Source organism: Hypoxylon trugodes (assembly GCF_022578975.1).
Source record: "Hypoxylon trugodes strain CBS 135444 unplaced genomic scaffold F4822scaffold_7, whole genome shotgun sequence".
Lineage (NCBI taxonomy): Eukaryota > Fungi > Ascomycota > Sordariomycetes > Xylariales > Hypoxylaceae > Hypoxylon > Hypoxylon trugodes.
Genome location: NW_026250022.1, coordinates 1,180,371 through 1,197,221, shown reverse-complemented (window position 1 = coordinate 1,197,221; position 16,851 = coordinate 1,180,371). Strand labels below are relative to the sequence as shown.

General features: G+C 45.6%; 4 protein-coding genes across 4 annotated transcripts; 2 read left to right on the top strand and 2 right to left on the bottom strand.

Annotated features, from left to right (window-relative positions):
* The first annotated feature begins 862 nt into the window (after positions 1–862).
* Positions 863–5,169, top strand: F4822DRAFT_410012 (Pro-apoptotic serine protease NMA111). The gene is made up of 4 exons (XM_051458709.1): positions 863–1,837; positions 1,898–2,094; positions 2,162–4,462; positions 4,517–5,169. Exons 1-4 carry the CDS (start codon positions 1,296–1,298, stop codon positions 4,747–4,749), a joined length of 3,273 nt encoding a protein of 1,090 aa, XP_051312187.1. The 5' UTR covers positions 863–1,295; the 3' UTR covers positions 4,750–5,169.
* A 1,037-nt stretch (positions 5,170–6,206) lies between these two features.
* On the bottom strand, positions 6,207–7,250 carry F4822DRAFT_315810 (uncharacterized protein). Its single transcript, XM_051455391.1, has 2 exons — positions 6,791–7,250; positions 6,207–6,738 (listed from the first exon to the last, which is right to left on the bottom strand). The coding sequence occupies exons 1-2, from the start codon at positions 7,086–7,088 to the stop codon at positions 6,320–6,322; spliced, it is 717 nt and encodes a 238-aa protein (XP_051312186.1). The 5' UTR covers positions 7,089–7,250; the 3' UTR covers positions 6,207–6,319.
* A 2,531-nt stretch (positions 7,251–9,781) lies between these two features.
* On the top strand, positions 9,782–10,380 carry F4822DRAFT_431281 (uncharacterized protein; the record flags this gene model as incomplete). The annotated part of the gene is made up of 2 exons (XM_051461456.1): positions 9,782–10,097; positions 10,157–10,380. 2 exons carry the CDS (start codon positions 9,782–9,784, stop codon positions 10,378–10,380), a joined length of 540 nt encoding a protein of 179 aa, XP_051312185.1.
* Positions 10,381–11,773: 1,393 nt separating this feature from the next.
* On the bottom strand, positions 11,774–14,966 carry F4822DRAFT_315724 (uncharacterized protein). Its single transcript, XM_051455390.1, has 6 exons — positions 14,560–14,966; positions 14,458–14,485; positions 14,310–14,402; positions 13,454–14,248; positions 13,327–13,404; positions 11,774–13,271 (listed from the first exon to the last, which is right to left on the bottom strand). The coding sequence occupies exons 1-6, from the start codon at positions 14,576–14,578 to the stop codon at positions 12,467–12,469; spliced, it is 1,818 nt and encodes a 605-aa protein (XP_051312184.1). The 5' UTR covers positions 14,579–14,966; the 3' UTR covers positions 11,774–12,466.
* Between the last annotated feature and the right edge of the window lie 1,885 nt (positions 14,967–16,851).

The window sequence follows — 16,851 nt, the reverse complement described above, 5'->3', positions numbered from 1 at the left end:
TTCTGTTCAAGCATAGCTACACACCGCCTGTTAAGTAGTTGAATCACATGTACCGTTGATGATATATCATATTTTGTTGTAATCATTTCGTAGATGGACAGTCATCCATGTGTTCCCAAATCTGGATGTCCATTGGAATATGGGTAGGTGCCGGTACTCCGCGTAAAAAGCAAAAGGCTTCGGACATTATTCACAAAATTTCCCAACCTCTCAGCCCTACAGCTAGGCAGACAATGGTAATGAGATGTGATGAGATGTGATAAAGATGTGGCAACAATCTGGGGGGTTGGAGGGGTAACTTATTGAGGGGAAGGTAGTTAACGACAGGTCATATATATTTTATACTTGTCATCTGCTGGTGCTTGCTAAGATGTCTTAAACCGACAAGGCAGAGAGGGGAAGATGCCCTCGGCGCTTAATATTTAGATGGCGAGTCTCTTTCACCTTGTTCTCTATACTTGGTTTAAACAACAACAGGCCCCTATAAAAAATAATATTCTAGAAAAAAAGGTATGGTATTTTCCATAGAGAAGAGATGATATATCTACATAATAAGAGACTCTATTCCTTCACATGTAAGAGTTGATAGAGGTTAAGTTCAAAGTTACATGGCCAGGCACAGCACGTGAAAAAGTTACCTACGCACTGGGTCTCCACTAAGGATTCTCTATTCTGATTAGCTGGATGAATGTGTACCCCGACGCTAAGATAACGAATCCTTATTAGACCCTGGGCTGTCTTGGATTGCTATTCGCTACCTAATTCGCCGCTAGCAAAACTACCTAGGTACCTAATCTGTTAATTTGCAGGTAAGAAGCTACCCGGAGGGCTGTGAAGAAACCTACGTGCATAACGTCTCCATCCAATACGCAATATCTTAGGAGCCTCCAACTAACCGATTGGGAAGAGCTAGATAGGTAGAAACTTCCCTCGGTCGAGATTCGCAAACCATATTTCTTTTATTTTGATCAATCTTTCTCATTCTCGTCCTCAATACTGACTTCCAAGGTTGATTCGAATTTCAATTTCCTCAATTCTAACGACATTATAAAACATCTCTGCCGGATTCCGAAGGGAACAGATATATACCATATACATACCGTATCCGATCACTTAGTAACACCGTCCTGTCCGCGACACGATTCTCCTCCCTCTCCTCTCGACTTTTTCCGTCCCATCTCGTTCGATCCGCCGTGATTCCAACTCATCACCGTCTTGACGAGACAAAACACTTGTCTATGTGTCAAATAGATGTGTGTCTTAAGGCAAACTAAGGGAGAGAGGATTGGCGCTGAATGAGGCACCTATTGCCTTTGCGCATCGCTGAGTCAGGCTTCACTCGGTTTGTTCGTTCGTCGCCAGGGTTATCGCCGTATCCGTTGCCACGGAGTGCATCCCCGTCTATCATCCGAATTAGTATCAATACGCGTCTCATTCGCCAGATCACCACCCAGTCACCTTGCCCCCTTCCGTCGACCGCCGCAACTATGAACGGAACAAGTCCAACCTCGCGCTCTAAGCGCAAGGCTCCTTTTCCACCCAACGAACACGATCGCCCACATAAACAATTACGACCTGCTAACGGCAGAATGTCCCCAAGCGAGAATACACCAGACACCGAGTTGCCTGTCTTCATAGAGAACGACATGGCAGCTGACGAAGAGTTAACTATATCGTTCCCTCCTCCGGCAGTCACTGATACGGCGGAATGGCAAGCCACTATTGAGAACGTAGTTCGAAATGTGGTTTCTATTCGCTTCTGCCAGACATGTTCTTTCGACACGGATAGTGCTTGTGCCAGTGAAGCGACTGGATTTGTTGTTGATGCTGAGAAGGGGTAATATAGCCTTATGTTATTTTTGTAGATTTTCTTCTAACAAATGCGTCCATTTTATAGTTATATCCTAACCAATCGGCATGTCGTTGGCTCTGGTCCTTTCTGGGGTTATGTCGTGTTTGACAATCACGAAGAAGTTGACGCCTACCCTGTCTATCGAGATCCCGTCCACGATTTCGGTATTTTGCGTTTCGACCCTAAGGCTATTAAATACATGCCAGTAGCAGCCTTACCCATTCGCCCGGACCTCGCAAAAGGTATGTTACAACAATTGAAATAATCAATGTTTTTGGAGATCCTAACCTGCTAATTCTTTTCATTTAGTTGGTGTTGAAATTAGAGTGGTCGGAAACGACGCTGGTGAGAAATTGAGTATTCTCTCTGGTGTGATCAGTCGATTGGATAGGAACGCCCCTGAGTATGGTGAAGGTTACAGCGATTTTAACACCAATTATTACCAGGCAAATGCTGCAGCCAGTGGAGGAAGTTCCGGCAGTCCTGTCGTCAATATTGATGGATTTGCCATAGCCTTACAAGCCGGTGGTAGATCTGATGGCGCATCCACGGATTATTTCCTGCCCCTCGACCGACCTTTGAGAGCTCTCCGTTGCATACAAGAAGGCAAACCGGTCGAACGAGGCACTATACAGTGTCAATTCATTATGAAACCTTTTGACGAGTGTCGCCGACTTGGTCTAACGCCAAATTGGGAAAAGGCAATTCGCGAAGCATTTCCTAAGGAGACAAATATGCTTGTTGCCGAAATTGTCCTTCCTGAAGGTCCGTCTCATAAGAAAATCGAAGAAGGAGACGTACTTTTGAAGGTGAATGGTGAGATGCTCACCCAATTCATTCGACTCGACGACATATTAGATTCAAATGTTGGTAAGACTGTCCATTTGAGTCTCCAACGAGGTGGCGAGGACATTGATATCGACATCGAAGTCGGAGACCTCCACGCAATTACACCGGACCGTTTTGTGACCGTCTCGGGAGCCAGTGTGCACAATCTATCCTACCAGCAAGCACGCCTCTATGGCGTAGCTACCAATGGCGGCGGTGTGTTTGTTTGTGAATCGACAGGTTCATTTCGTTTCGATAGTGCCGATAACGGTTGGATGATCCAGAGTGTCGACCAAAAGAAGACACCCAATCTACAATCGTTTATTGACGTTGTCAAGGGGATTCCGGACAAGAAGCGTGTCGTCGTTACGTACAAACACCTTCGAGATCTTCATACTTTGAACACCACGATCATTAACGTTGATCGGCACTGGTCGGCTAAGATGCGGTTGGCGGTGCGAAATGATGTGACGGGATTATGGGACTTTGATGATATTGCTGACGCTCTACCCCCAGTACCCCCTATTCGTCGCAAGGGCGCTTTTATCCAGCTAGAGCACACTTCCCATCCTGCTGTGGCCGATCTAGTCCGCAGTTTTGTGCGTGTTAGTTGCACAATGCCACTTAAGCTAGATGGATTCCCCCGAAACCGAAAATGGGGCATGGGTTTGGTAATCGACGCTGAGAAGGGCTTGGTGATTATCTCCAGGGCCGTCATCCCTTATGATCTGTGCGATATCTGGATCACGATTGCAGATTCAATTATTGTCGAAGGCAAAGTTGTTTTTATGCATCCCTTACAGAACTACGCAATTGTAAAATACGACCCTGCCCTTGTTGATGCGCCGGTGTTGAGTGCTAGACTTGGCACGGATAATATCACACAAGGAGCCTCGACAACATTTATAGGATATAACCGAAGTGGGCGGATCGTCCACGCTGCCACTACAGTTACAGAAATGACTACAGTCGCCATTCCTGCTAATTCCGGTGCCCCTAGATATCGAGCTACCAATGTTGATGCAATAACCGTTGATACCAATCTCAGTGGACAATGCGGAAGTGGAGTCCTCGTTGATAAGGAGGGTACTGTCCAAGCTCTATGGCTCACCTACCTTGGGGAGCGATCCTCTGGCTCAAGGGATGAGGAATATCATCTTGGTCTTGCCACCCCAACCCTACTACCTGTCGTCTCGCAGATTCAGCAGGGTCAAGATCCAAAACTTCGAATGCTGCCCGTGGAATTTAGAGCTATTGCAATGTCACAAGCACGAGTGATGGGAGTTTCTGAGGATTGGATAAATAAGGTGTTTGAAGCCAACAAGCACACGCATCAACTTTTCATGGTTTCCAAGTGCACCTTTGAGCGAGATAACCGCCCTACTGTTTTACGTGAGGGCGACATTATCTTGACTCTAAACGGCAAGATCATTACGCGTGTATCGGAGCTAGATGTCATGTACTCACATGAAATCTTAGAAGCTATCATCGTCCGAGAGAGCGGGGAAATGAACCTTCAGGTCCCCACATCCCCAGCAGACAATGTCGAGACTGACCATGCTATTTCATTTTGTGGAGCAGTGCTTCACGTACCTCATCTTGCTGTTAGGCAACAGATCAGTAAGCTTCCTAGCGAAGTCTACGTTTCTGCCAGAAGTAGAGGCTCGCCGTCCTATCAGTATGGCCTTGCCCCGACCAACTTCATTACTCACGTAAACGGCAAACCCACGCCAGATCTCAAGACCTTCCTAGAGAACGTGGTTAAGATTCCGGATAATACATGTAAGCATACCCTTCCTATTCCCTAAACTCGCGGCTTAGCTAATATACTCTCAGATTTCCGAATCAAAGCCATGACGTTCGACAACCAACCGTGGGTCATTACGATGAAGAAAAATGAACACTATTTCCCCACTATGGAATGGGTCAAGGGTGGCTCAGAGCCGTGCGGCTGGAAACGTATCACGTATGAGAGCGGTAAGCCCGTCGCAGGCGAACCTACAGATGGCATCCTCCCTATACAAGATGGAGAGGATGTAGAGGATATGGATTACGACGGTGGAATATAAGACGCCTACTTATGCGCATAAGAATCCGACAGCATTATGCCAATTATTATAGAACGGGCATCGAGGGATAAAAGGGGCATCGTTATATTTTGGTAGTGCCATTTGTACATAGACTTTTTCTGCCTTAATAGGGGGGCTATGCTTTATGGTACTTGGCTAGTCTACTTAGTGAAATTTTTGTTAAACGCGCACGGTCATTTTCTCAAGGATTCGTTGATTGACTATATGTACTGCTTATTTACCCCCGTTGCGGTGCATTTGTTAGGTGCACACGTGGTGAAACAATGCAGTGTTAGGGGAATTAGGAGAGCCTACCTAGGTGGCTGATGTACCCGGAGGGCCCGCCCTAGGAGGTAAAATTAAGCTTAATTATCACCACATGCCGTTCCTTCCCTATTAGAAAGTCGCTTGCCAACGCCGACAGAAGGCAGGTGGGACGGGCAGAAGTTGGCAAGAACACTCAACAGCCACTAAAGCGAATGTAAAAATGCATAATAAAGTAGTAATTTCCAACCCCCCCGAGTAGCTCAGTCGGTTGGCAAACAGACTTGTCTCGTAACCTAAAGTGCACCAGGTGCGAATTTAGGAGAAAGGAAAGATCATTTTAAAAAGTCTGAGGGGAATTGGAGATTGAGTATACGAGGGTGTAATATGAAATGAAGCCATGATATGGAATGCCATATCATCATAAGAAAAGCAGATCTTCTAATATCGCTTGTTTTGTTTTGTTTTTCTTTCCTATAATTCTTGAATTTTTATTTTATTGTCCTTCTCTTCCTCTGCGCCGTTCGCTTCGTAGACGGAGCATACTTAAATATCTGGCATTTTAGGTGCGATGACTAAGTTGGTCCACTGAAGTTTAGTTATGTAGATCGCTAAGGGTCTCTCTTATAGCGAACTTTAGGGCGTCGCCGAAGTATATGGCAGTCATTACCCCTCTATTCTAGGTACTTTTCCGCCTACCTAGGTACCTAAGTAGGCTACACTTCCACTGCCATTAATTGCTAGATGCGTAAATTTGAGATACTATTATCATTTTGCAGGGTCTCCCCTCAAGAATAGAATATTATCTTAGGCATGCAAAGGCCCTAGGTACGTAAAATAGGGTATGTCCAGTGTCCAACCTCACACCCATTAGCCCAGCCAACTTAGCCACATCTCCAAGAACAACCTTTTATATACCTGGGTATGTATGTATGTACCTATTACCGCGTTCGCGGTCCGAGGGCAACCAAGCCTCGAAATGACTACCCGAGCCCCATACTCTATGCAAATTGGTCAACAATAGAGAATGTAACAAAAAACCCAACCAACTCCTTAAACCCCAACAGCTCAACGAAGTGAACTTATGCCGACAAAAATTCTAGGGTCCGAACGGCAATTTTGCAGGGTGCCAAAGGGTATCGACAATGTAGTGAAATGACAGCCAGTATAATTTAGTCGGCGAATGTAAATATTAGGTGGGCGTAAAAGAAATTAATTTTCGGTCGTCGTAGCTCATCCCATCATGTCGCTTACTGTTGCCGATATATCGTCTCTCCTCTCCGTCATCGGCTCATCGCGAAAACATCTAGAGAAGGGCGACAAATGCTGCTGCTACCAAGGCAGCCATACCACCTAATGGGGCGCGAACATTATCGCTGCCTGCTTCGACAAGGCCATTGACAGGGGCCGTTGGTGCGGGCGCCGACGACGACGACGAAGTAGATGTGGCTGCTGGTGCTGGGGCGGCGGTTGCAGGAGCAGGAGCAGGAGCACTTGCGGGCTGTGTGGTGGAGGATTCATGGGAAGTGGTTGTACTTTGGGCGTTCTTAACCGAAGTAGTAGCCTTAGTGGCAGAAGTCTTGGTTGTTGAGGGAGCCGATTCCGAGATAAGAGAGCCGGGAAGATTATAGGCGATAGCGCACTGCTTAAGCGTCATGCTGTCGGGGCAGCACCATGTGGCACCTTTATCGTCTGAAGAACAGAAATAGCCATCGTCGCAAGATTCTACAAATACGTTAGTCCAGCTTTGTAAGTTTGTCTTCACATTAAATCTAACCTCCAGTCATGCCAGGACAGCAAGTTTGCTTTGCGGTTTTGTTATAGCAGTGTGAAACACCATCTTTAGAAGGACATTGTTCATATCCTTTACCGCATGCTTCGGCGCAAGTTTTACCAGATTGACAGAACTCCTGTTCAGGGGAATATCCATCATTTCCTCGACGGTTAAGACCAAAGATACTTCTATCTGACATGCGAGCGAACTGTTGCAACTTGTAGGGCTGGCGCATAGGCTCGGCAATGGCCTGGCCAGCTAGGGCCATAATAGCGAGGGAAGATACTGCGTTGAATAACATTTTATCGATTTATTTCGGGGCGTCGTCTCAAATTTTAGGTTGAATATGGCGCAATATGTTGACGGTAGGGCTGAGTTTGCTGGTAATATCGATGTTATGTTAGGGAGAGACTTATGGTGAGGATAAAATCGAAAGAGTGGATGAATAAATGAATGTACGCTCGCCAGAGCTGTTGGTAACGAATGAATAGGTGAACGAGTGAATCAGAGAAACAACCACGTTAGCACCCTCGAGATGGTAAAAATCGGAAAAAGAGAGACAAATGGCCCAAAAGGGAAGCGGTGGGTTGGAATAGCAGACTTGCCAGCAGATATAATAGAGATATATGGGGAAAGAGTGTATGATTCGGTCTGTCGCGCTCCTGGATTATCGAGGTAATCGTAGGGGCGATCACCCTTGGTTATTTAAACTTGTATCACAAGCAGTACAAGCTGCCGATTCCAACACAAAATACACCTATAGGTACTTCGTCCCATCCCAGCTTACCCATGTCATATCTTGCTTCCCCTTGACTCCCGCCAACAGATCAGGTTCTTCCAGTACCTTGCAGGTAGGCGCAGGGCAGTGATTAGGCGCGGGCGCATGAATGATCGTGACAGGGATATGTTCGGATGGCCAGACAAGATCGAATGCGGTAATCCAATCTTCCAACCCACATCCTCCTATTCAATTTTATAAAAGGATTGAGGATTGGCTTTTGATATATCTAGACATTTAAATATCTGGCAGCTACTAGCTGTCTAGGCCGTCCTTTTGACCTCGAACCTACCGATGTCTTGGTCATTGTGACTAAAAGAATGAGATATTCCTGAATAAGCGCGATCAATCGCTACATTTACCGCTCACTCCACTAAGAGGTCGGCATATTGGGCTGTCTAACAATAGACAAATACACAAGAGCCAACAGGTATCAATACGATGGTCGCCAAGCTTCGCCGGGCTTGGTATATGAGCAAAGTCAGTAAGATGGTTGGACTTCGGTGTTTCTCTGAGGGAACAAGATGGACTTAAAAAAAAAAAAGTTGAGAAGGAAAACAAATGAGAGGTGGAAAACTTGAGGCAGGGGGAAAGTGTTAAGGAGGAGCGCTAAAGCTTGCTATAGGGGAGCTACGTACCTACACATGCCGACCTACTATACCTGAAGGAGATAAATTAACGATTACAGAAGGAGATCGCCAGGGACAAGTTCCAAATTTGAAGTAAATGTTGACTCTGATTGGTCAGATGCACAACCCAGGATCCCTGTAACAAAGTTTCATCTCGGAGCTACGCATGCCATCTATTTAACCATTCAGTTCCCTCCTTCCAAAATTTCGATTCTGCATCAAATTTGTTTGTTGGTAACCAAATACATATGCACTTATGTAATTCAAGAACGTCACTTTCTTAACCGTCAAATTCAATTTATTCTCATCTGATCATGTTTGAAACATCGGGCTGAGAATCAATTGCTGAGAAATTTCTTGGTAAATGCGGAATCAGATTTGCGATCGTTAACTGAAAGCATATTTGTATCGTGTGGTTATATGGATCCCACCAATGGTGTATCGGTTCCACTTGTGTTGAGCCCCTTCGAGATCTAAGCGGCGCCGTTCGAACCTGCGCGACATCGACGTCTGACATACGCCTTACATATGCGCTCAGTCGATAAGATCCATTGGACGATTTGCTCGATTCCTGTCCTGGTTACGCATTTACATTGAGTTAAAGCTCGTGGGTTAGGGTATCTAAAGCGCCCATCGCGCTCGATATCATGAACATATAATTAGCGTAGTACATGTCCTACACCGGATGTATCATTCAATTGTCTAGTGGGTAACATCTATTAGTTTCCCTCTTACGTATCTCCTAGGTGTAGTGAAGCGGCAATACACACACGGGGGATATCTTAGAGTATGTGTGAAATTTATGAAAACATCCCAATGTAGTCCAATCGCCCCGCCTCTAAACAGCTCCAATCCTATCTAAGAGGCCTGGGATACTACGCTTAAGTATTTCATCTCATGTAGGCTTTGAGAACCGCATCAACCCCACCAATTTTTTTCTGAAGTTGGGCAAAAGCCCCCAACATTTAGCGGTAGTGACCCACGTAACGATGCAGGCGGCGGCGAGCCAGTCACGCATGGAGAAAATCTTATAAAATGAAATACTATATGTAGTGCTTCACGTACCTCTATCTATACAATTGTGACTTGTAGATGCTTTACGATATACCCACCTAGGTAGGTATTTATGGTGGAAGAGTCTCATCACCTCCCCATGGATTTTCCGCGAAGCTTTAATAGCTCCTATCCGTCATATAGTTAGGTATCAGCAAAGACCCGTTTCCCTGGGAGCGAACTCTATACTATTGCCAACGGCTGACTAAGTTACTAAAATGACACTATCGCATCTGTGGTACGACATAGCGCAACGGTAGCCTTTATGAATTGCTCGCTCATCGGCAGTCTGAGGCTTATATAAGTCAACAGAGCAGGAAGACGATTTCAAAATAATTACTTGTGCGTCCTGATCGAAACTTTGGACTAAGGACGTGTGGTTGCTCGGTTGTCGTCTATATAACCTATCTGCGTATATTATCCCACCAAGCTATAGGGGAAGCTTAGATGGCGTTTTTGGACGATTCATGATTTTTGTTGACTTACTCACTCCTAAACTTCTAATCGAATATTATTATTATCTCCTTAGTTATCATGAAGTTTGCTATCGTTGTTACTCTTGCTGCCGTAGTAGTAGTGGCATCGAACGTTGATAACCGAGGACCTACATCTATCCTCGAAGAGCCATATTCAACAATATCCAATACATTTTCCTTGGATATCCGCGATGTGTCAGAGGAAAGTCGCAACCCAATTGAAAACGGGTCGCCCATAGCAGATAAGCTATGTCTTCACAGCGTGGAGGAAATCGAAGCCGACGAATCTGAGGCTTTCTTCCCTTACTCCGTAGAAGAGCTCATCGCGGTTAAGGGGGAGCTCGAGCGGAGCGGTAATTGCTCGTCTTTCCGCGGTAATCAGCGCCATCCCCGCCAAGTTCTAGGCACTTCAGATGTTAATGTGGTCTCGCAGAATCCCTCCGTATCGACAACTTCGAAGTCACACAGCCCGAAGAAACCCTAGAACCTCGATCCGAATCCAATACCCACCAAAACGTCGCCAAATGCGTCAACGCGATCTTACCGGGCTCAGGTGCTGGGGTTGCTCCGGGAGATGCTGATGATTCCGCAGCTATACGCAATAGGCTATCGACAGCCGCGCTCATTGTGGCTATCGCTGTTTTGACGACCGCATAGGGAAATCGGTCACGGGTGAAAGGAGCCTTGGGACAGAATTCGACAGGCAGCCGTCGCCAAGTTTCTCATAACCGAGAACCTGGTCAACACTTTGGAAATGGGAATATGATTCAAATCCCGACACATGTCGTCAGTTACAACGTTACTTGTACAATAGTCATGGCTATCGGTTTGTCATTTCGATCAGTAATCTTAGAGACAATCTCCGTAGCTTCATGGTCAGCTCGTGAGATCGACGCAAGCAGGCAGACAGAAAGGACGATTTGGAATAATGATACGCTATACTTGCATATTTATTCCCGATTGCTGATGCGATTTAATATCTAGGCGTAATGTGCCAATCCACGTATCTGTCTGGAACAGCTAAGCCTCGAAACGTCTAAATGTTGAGGGGATACGCCTTTCTTTCGAAGAAAATAATGCATGGCGGTAAATTTTACTCGATACGGAAAGATCGGAAGACGACATCGAACGGCCGGTGGCAATATCACGGCGTTGCATCCCTCGTAGACCGGGTCGGTTTCGATATTAAGGTGATTACGTACGCATTATCCCAACATTTCTAATTTACCTAACATTATATCGTCAGAAGTTAGTACTAGGCCAGATGCGGTCAGCTTAAGACTCGTGGCGAAAGAGCTTTTTGGCCTAGGGCTGAGGATGGGTATGGTCAGATCGCACGCACGTATAGGATCAAGGGGGACGTCAATCTGCAAATTACTTCGCGTGGGGGAAATGATATGAAGATGGCGAAACTCGTCAGCATGTCCGTCGCTACCGCTGCTGCCTGCTTGCCTGAGAGCCTAGGCGGGTAAAGCAGGCTTAGATCGAACGCGCAGACCTGTTTTGATACGATACCCAGATAATGACTATTAGGCGGTGTGTATACGAAAGGGTGCGAAGGGAGGCACGAGAACAGTTGACTGCATCTTGAAGTTGCATTCTGTATAGAATAGAGAATGTTGAGAGACGGGTAATAATTTAGTCAAGCCTTCCTTGTTTTCATGATTCGATGCGTTCTATTGCTTTCGGCCGGAATGGCCGAGCAAGTGACGAGCGAGAGTTCATCGTACGCCGTTGTATAACCGCGGATGATTCGGTAGCTCGTGCTGGTTGAGTCAAAAACGAGGTCGAGGTCACACATTATCCATTCTTCTGCTCATCGTGAGTTGTCATGGTGGGTTATGGCGATATCGGATTGCTAAAGTTCTAGGCGTGTAGGGGTAGTCTACCGTTTTTGATAATATTTTGAAATATAAGTGAATGTTTTCATACCGGAATGCTACCTATGTTGCGAGGTCGCATCGAGTCGCGACCAGGTTGGAGCCGATCCCGAATGGGTCCCGTTAATAGCGAGTAGAAAATGTTGTTTCGGGGTCGGGAGAGGGTCGGAGCCCTGGAGCCATCAACAACCCAAACGAATTCAATCCCGCCCGTCGAATTTTAATTTTAGGTACATAAATTTAGTTATGTAAGCGCGCTTTTTAGCTCGGTCCCAGGGCTATGGTATCGGACGAGCGGGGGAGGTGATGATGTCACCCTTTCATTAGGTACATACCTGCGTGAAGATTTTTCTTAGACATTGCTGACAATTACTTATGCATCAAATGGATGCACCTTAATACTCTGAGGTAAAGTTAAGGCTAAGGTAGGGAATATTCTCGCTGACTTCTATGCATAGGTACATGTACAGTAGCTGAGAAGGGCAAGACAAGATGTACCTAATACTACGTAGGTACCTAAAGGAAATTTCGTGTCGATATCACCGTATCCGCAATTGCAACTGCATTTCAGCTTAGTTCTCTGGGAGATCCAATGAGAGGAGGAAAACAAAACTTATTGGTCTATCTACTGTCGTAACTAGCTACCACTCAACATCTACCTCCAAGCTCGATCGCCGAGCCCTGCTCAGGCGGTAAGGTACCGGGTGTAATATTTCCCATGGCGTATTCTATGGGTTTCGGGATTTAACATGCTGATTAAGCTGGTGATTCTCAGGGGGCAGCCTTAGATCTCACGATAATGCATGGGTTCGGGTATTGTTTCGGCGTTTCAAAGCTCGACCTAACTCCGAAAGGTATCATTTTCAAGTTTCCATCGGGTCGGTGAAATTCAATTGTTCGATAATCTGTACCTCGGCCGCGAAAGTGGAATCCTTGATCGCCCATTTGCGTAACTTGGTAAGTACCATGGCCTGGAGTGGTTGCATATGAGGAACGATGTGATGTAACGCAGGGGTATTCTCAGCCACCCATAGCATGATAAGGCATGCCATACAGCTTTGCGAAAATGTCCATAGGTACGGCGAGCGTTTCCCTATCATCTCTATCGCATTGTAGAGATAGGTAACACAAGAATCAATGCAGGCCTCGCACTTCTCTAAGACGACGGGTGACTCGGTGTAAGGGTCAGGGCTCATAACCGAGGAGCTCATTGGCGATTGGTCCTCATGCTGTCGAGATACCATTTGGAGAAGAAACGGTCGGTGGATAATATGTCTCGCTGCGTAATACCGAAGCCTAAGAACGCGGGAGCGATCATTCGGTAGCGGTAAAGTTCCCTTCGAGGGTCGCAGGTAATCTGGTATGGAAAAGTACCATTCTTCTAACTGTCTATTGAGCTCAGAACTGAGTGATAAAAGTTTCTGAATGTGTAAGCTTTGCCAAGCCTGATTTGGGCCTGTTGGAAAAGCTATGTTCGGACTTTTCTGACTAATTTCTGGACCATATAAAGAATTGTGTATACGATTAAGGAGTCGACGGATGGCATGCTCGGCGATGAAGCAAATAGTATTCTCATTATCGGAAGGATCCGTGCTATGCGGAAGCCGCATTCGATCTCCGAGAGGCTCGATTCCGCTTCGATGGACGTCGAGTTCGGCAATTCGATCGCTAAACAGTCGTATTAGTCCATGCAACAAAAGCCCGAGTCCTTAGCCTGTCATACCATTCCACCGTAAAGCACTGCCAAAATGTTCTTAATTCGGCCTCTTCAAACTCGGCACTAGATAAGTTATGTTTTCGGCTTCCACGGGTTAGCATGGGTCGTAGGTACTATTAAGGGAATTCATTACTTCTCGACTAAATTCAGGAAGATCCGGGCTGAGAATTGCGCCATTTTCCAACTATGAAGCGGTCTTCCCATATGAGCAAAATATGATGCGGCAAGTAATAACGCCTGGCATAGGCAAATACTCGGTCGAAATTCCCATACTAGCTTATGGAGCATAATTCGTAGCGCTGGTTGGAAGAAGTGAAGACCGAGTGCTTCGTCGTTCTCGTAGGTCCCATCTTCGTCGGAGCAAATGGTACCTAAAGCATAGACGCAAAAACATATTGAAGTTCCAATCTCTTCCATATCTTTTTCTTCAATAAGTCGGGCCTGCCATGCTTTAAACATGTTTGGCGTGAAGAGTGGGTGGTGAGGGTGGACATTCCGGAAGTAGTTTTCGGCTAACGTATCTAGGCATTTAAGATCAAGAGAAGGCCAAACTAAGGGGCTGTCATATAACCTTCCTAAAAGACCTGGTAAGGGTAGTTTCTCTTCGATTTCAAAGAAATAGTCCCTCGGGTACTCCCCAAGGATATCACGTACCCCAGGTAAAGAAAGGAGTGTGCTTGGTAGGGTAGCATGGTTTTTCGGGATTAGAAACTGCGGCGAATCGAGTTGAGGATCTATTCCAGCGGATGTTGAAGGTAAATACTCCGAAGACTGTTGATACGTTGGGAAATAGTCGGCCTGGCTCGCGGAGTATGAAATGGGGCTAGACCGTGTGCTGAGCTGGTTGATTTGCTGGCTCTGGTGTTCGAGAAGAGATTCTATGCGGGTAAGTCGATCGATGACCGCTGTCGGACTGGAGTCTTCAACTCTACCTCTCTGGGTTAGCACGTGTGTTGTCTTAGTCTATAAGAAAGGACGCATTAGAACACCTTTCAAATGGTAACTCCTTGTATACACAATCGGCATTTGAATCCCTGCAAGTTGAGCATGGCTTCTTCCCGTCGCATCTTCGTTTACGATGCCTATATTATGTTAGGTTGAAATGAATTTGGACCGGTCTATAGGGGTGAGAAGTACCTGCAGAAGTCGCAGGCAAGAAGTGCGCCTGAATTTCGGTGAGTTCATAGCCCAATAACCAAGTACCCGGGGAAAGGGAAGTGAGAGAATAGGTAGGCCTACGTTTCCTTGTGTAGTTCATGTGGCAAAAACCGAGCAGCTGGCTAAGACGGACGACCCCCCTGGTTTAACTGATATTGTCCAAGGCGTAGATAAGCATTAACTACCTAGGGTAATAAGACGTGATAATCGAGCGCGTAAGTGCGGCTGCTTCCGTTGAAATACCCTGGGCCCGGAGAGACTGACCACGTTTGAGTTGACCCAATGACTGGGAACTTAGTCTTAGATCCTTGGACCTTGCCGGGGGTTTTGACAACTAGATGTTGGGTAGTTAATGTCACAATATCACTCGCCAACTTCTTCGTAGCCACTTGGTACTAACGAACTCCTCTGACCGCCACGCAAGACTGGTTCTGGTACCGACTGCGCGCAGATAATCGGATCGCTTATCGTGACCAACAAGAGACTTCCTATATATGTGAAGCAGGGAGCGTATACCAGAGTAACTCGGGCATATCCAGGAGGCGTTGCAGCCTTAGTATAGTCTTCATGTAGCAAGACACTTGCCCAACCACATGGAAAGTCTTAAGAGAAAAAATGAGTTAACCCCCCCCTTTATGGGGCAAATGGAACACTATCCACTGCGCCTACACCTTACCTTTGACTCCTAACCATGGCCAATCATTGTTGATTCGTAAGAGGAGAAAGAGTTTATAGTTTAATTGGATAGGCCAAAATGATCCAACACGATCGGTATCTAGAAAAGGAAAATATATTTACCTAAGACTCATACTTAGATGGAATCGAATAGGCTGACTCGAAGTGTACGTCATAAAAATAAAGCAAGTCTAGCCCGTATTACAAATTCGGCGATGTTGTGGCCGATTGCCGTCGACTCTGAGAGAAGGATGTAGGATGAGAGGCGAGTTGGTGATGTCTATGGTGTTGAGAAGATATTATTAGTATTGAGATACATGGTTGTAATGTAATTAGGGGGAGTATATGCTGTATATGGGGGTAAATAGCACTAAAAGTTTAGAGTCTAGTTGATCTTTTAGCTCTGCCTAGGTGAGGTTAGCTGCTTTTTTTTCTTTTTCAGCTCTTGGTGGGGCGGCTAACAACGGGGCACGGGGGATACTAAACACGATGGCAGCGCATTAAAAAGCACCTAGAAAATGCCTACCCTAGCACATCACCGGAGTACGAAGTATTCATTACTCCGAATTAACAATAAGGGGAAAAAATACGTACATATGTCAAGTGATCTATTATCAATGCAATTAAGGTAGCTATTATGATACCTACCTAGGTATTGATGTAGGTATCTACTAGGGTATCAACATAAAGGTCAGATAATCAATGATAATCCTTGGTCTTAGCTACATAGAATAAGTAACTTTTGTTGCTTGAGAAGTTCGCCGTCAGATGGTTGTACCTTTTTAGGCATTGTAGCCGGCGAACCTTGCCTTGATAATTGCAGTTTTGGTTCGGCATATTCTTACATATTGGTTCAATACATACCTAACTTAGCATTCTGACGTTTCTGACATACATTTAGATTACCGTGGATTCGGGGCACACGATGACATTTTGATCCTTTCCTAGACCTGTATGTGGGTACCAGGCACTTTTGTCGTACTTTTGTATTGTAGGTCGTTATAACATGAAAATGACAAATATTATCGAAACGGAAGTAAAGGAGTTCTTTAAAGATTGAATTTTTTTCGTAATCAGTATCATGTGTCCTACTTGCAGGATGAGGATGGGATGAACAGCAGATCGCAAATGATTACCTGCATAGCTAGTTACCACCATCTCTCGCAGCCCTACCGGGTATTCACTACCTAGGTAGGATACGAACATACGTCAGTGATGATCGAAAAGGGAAAATTTAATGGGGCTTCAGGGCTGAGTACACATGTATTTCCAACGTGGGCGAAAGTCAAAATGTCTCGAAAGTTCGGACTAAAGAGTTAACATTTATTCAAAATGCTGTGTCAGCTTTAATTTACAATTATTACCACCAACATAATTGATCTCATAGTATGAGATTTAGTGGGCTCTAGTGGACTCAGTGGGGGTTAGTTTGCATCTAGGCGCATTGTGACATGCTGCGGCTAATGTTACTCCCATTGGCTTAGGTAATATCTAAATTGCACCGTGCAGATACGGTATAATTCAATTAACCAGCCACCAAAAATCTCTTAACATCTCCAATATCTCAGAAAACCTCTGTACCCTGTCACAAACCCCGATAGCTGAACGAATCAACTTCCCTGGTTACGAAACTTATGACTATTCCTTTCGACTACAACCAATTATCGTTACGGCCGGCGTCACTCGGGATCGCTGTCG

Bases quoted from the DNA above. Each gene is read 5' to 3' on its own strand.
- F4822DRAFT_410012 (XM_051458709.1), top strand. From the start codon at position 1,296: ATGAGGCACCTATTGCCTTTGCGCATCGCTGAGTCAGGCTTCACTCGG. The intron at 1,838-1,897 runs GTAATATAGCCT...TCCATTTTATAG, and splicing joins GTTGTTGATGCTGAGAAGGG to TTATATCCTAACCAATCGGC. The intron at 4,463-4,516 runs GTAAGCATACCC...ATATACTCTCAG, and splicing joins TAAGATTCCGGATAATACAT to ATTTCCGAATCAAAGCCATG.
- F4822DRAFT_315810 (XM_051455391.1), bottom strand. From the start codon at position 7,088: ATGTTATTCAACGCAGTATCTTCCCTCGCTATTATGGCCCTAGCTGGC. The intron at 6,739-6,790 runs GTTAGATTTAAT...ACGTATTTGTAG, and splicing joins CTGTCCTGGCATGACTGGAG to AATCTTGCGACGATGGCTAT.
- F4822DRAFT_315724 (XM_051455390.1), bottom strand. The intron at 14,249-14,309 runs GTGTTCTAATGC...CCAGAGAGGTAG, and splicing joins AAGGAGTTACCATTTGAAAG to AGTTGAAGACTCCAGTCCGA. The intron at 13,272-13,326 runs GTATGACAGGCT...ACGACTGTTTAG, and splicing joins CAGTGCTTTACGGTGGAATG to CGATCGAATTGCCGAACTCG.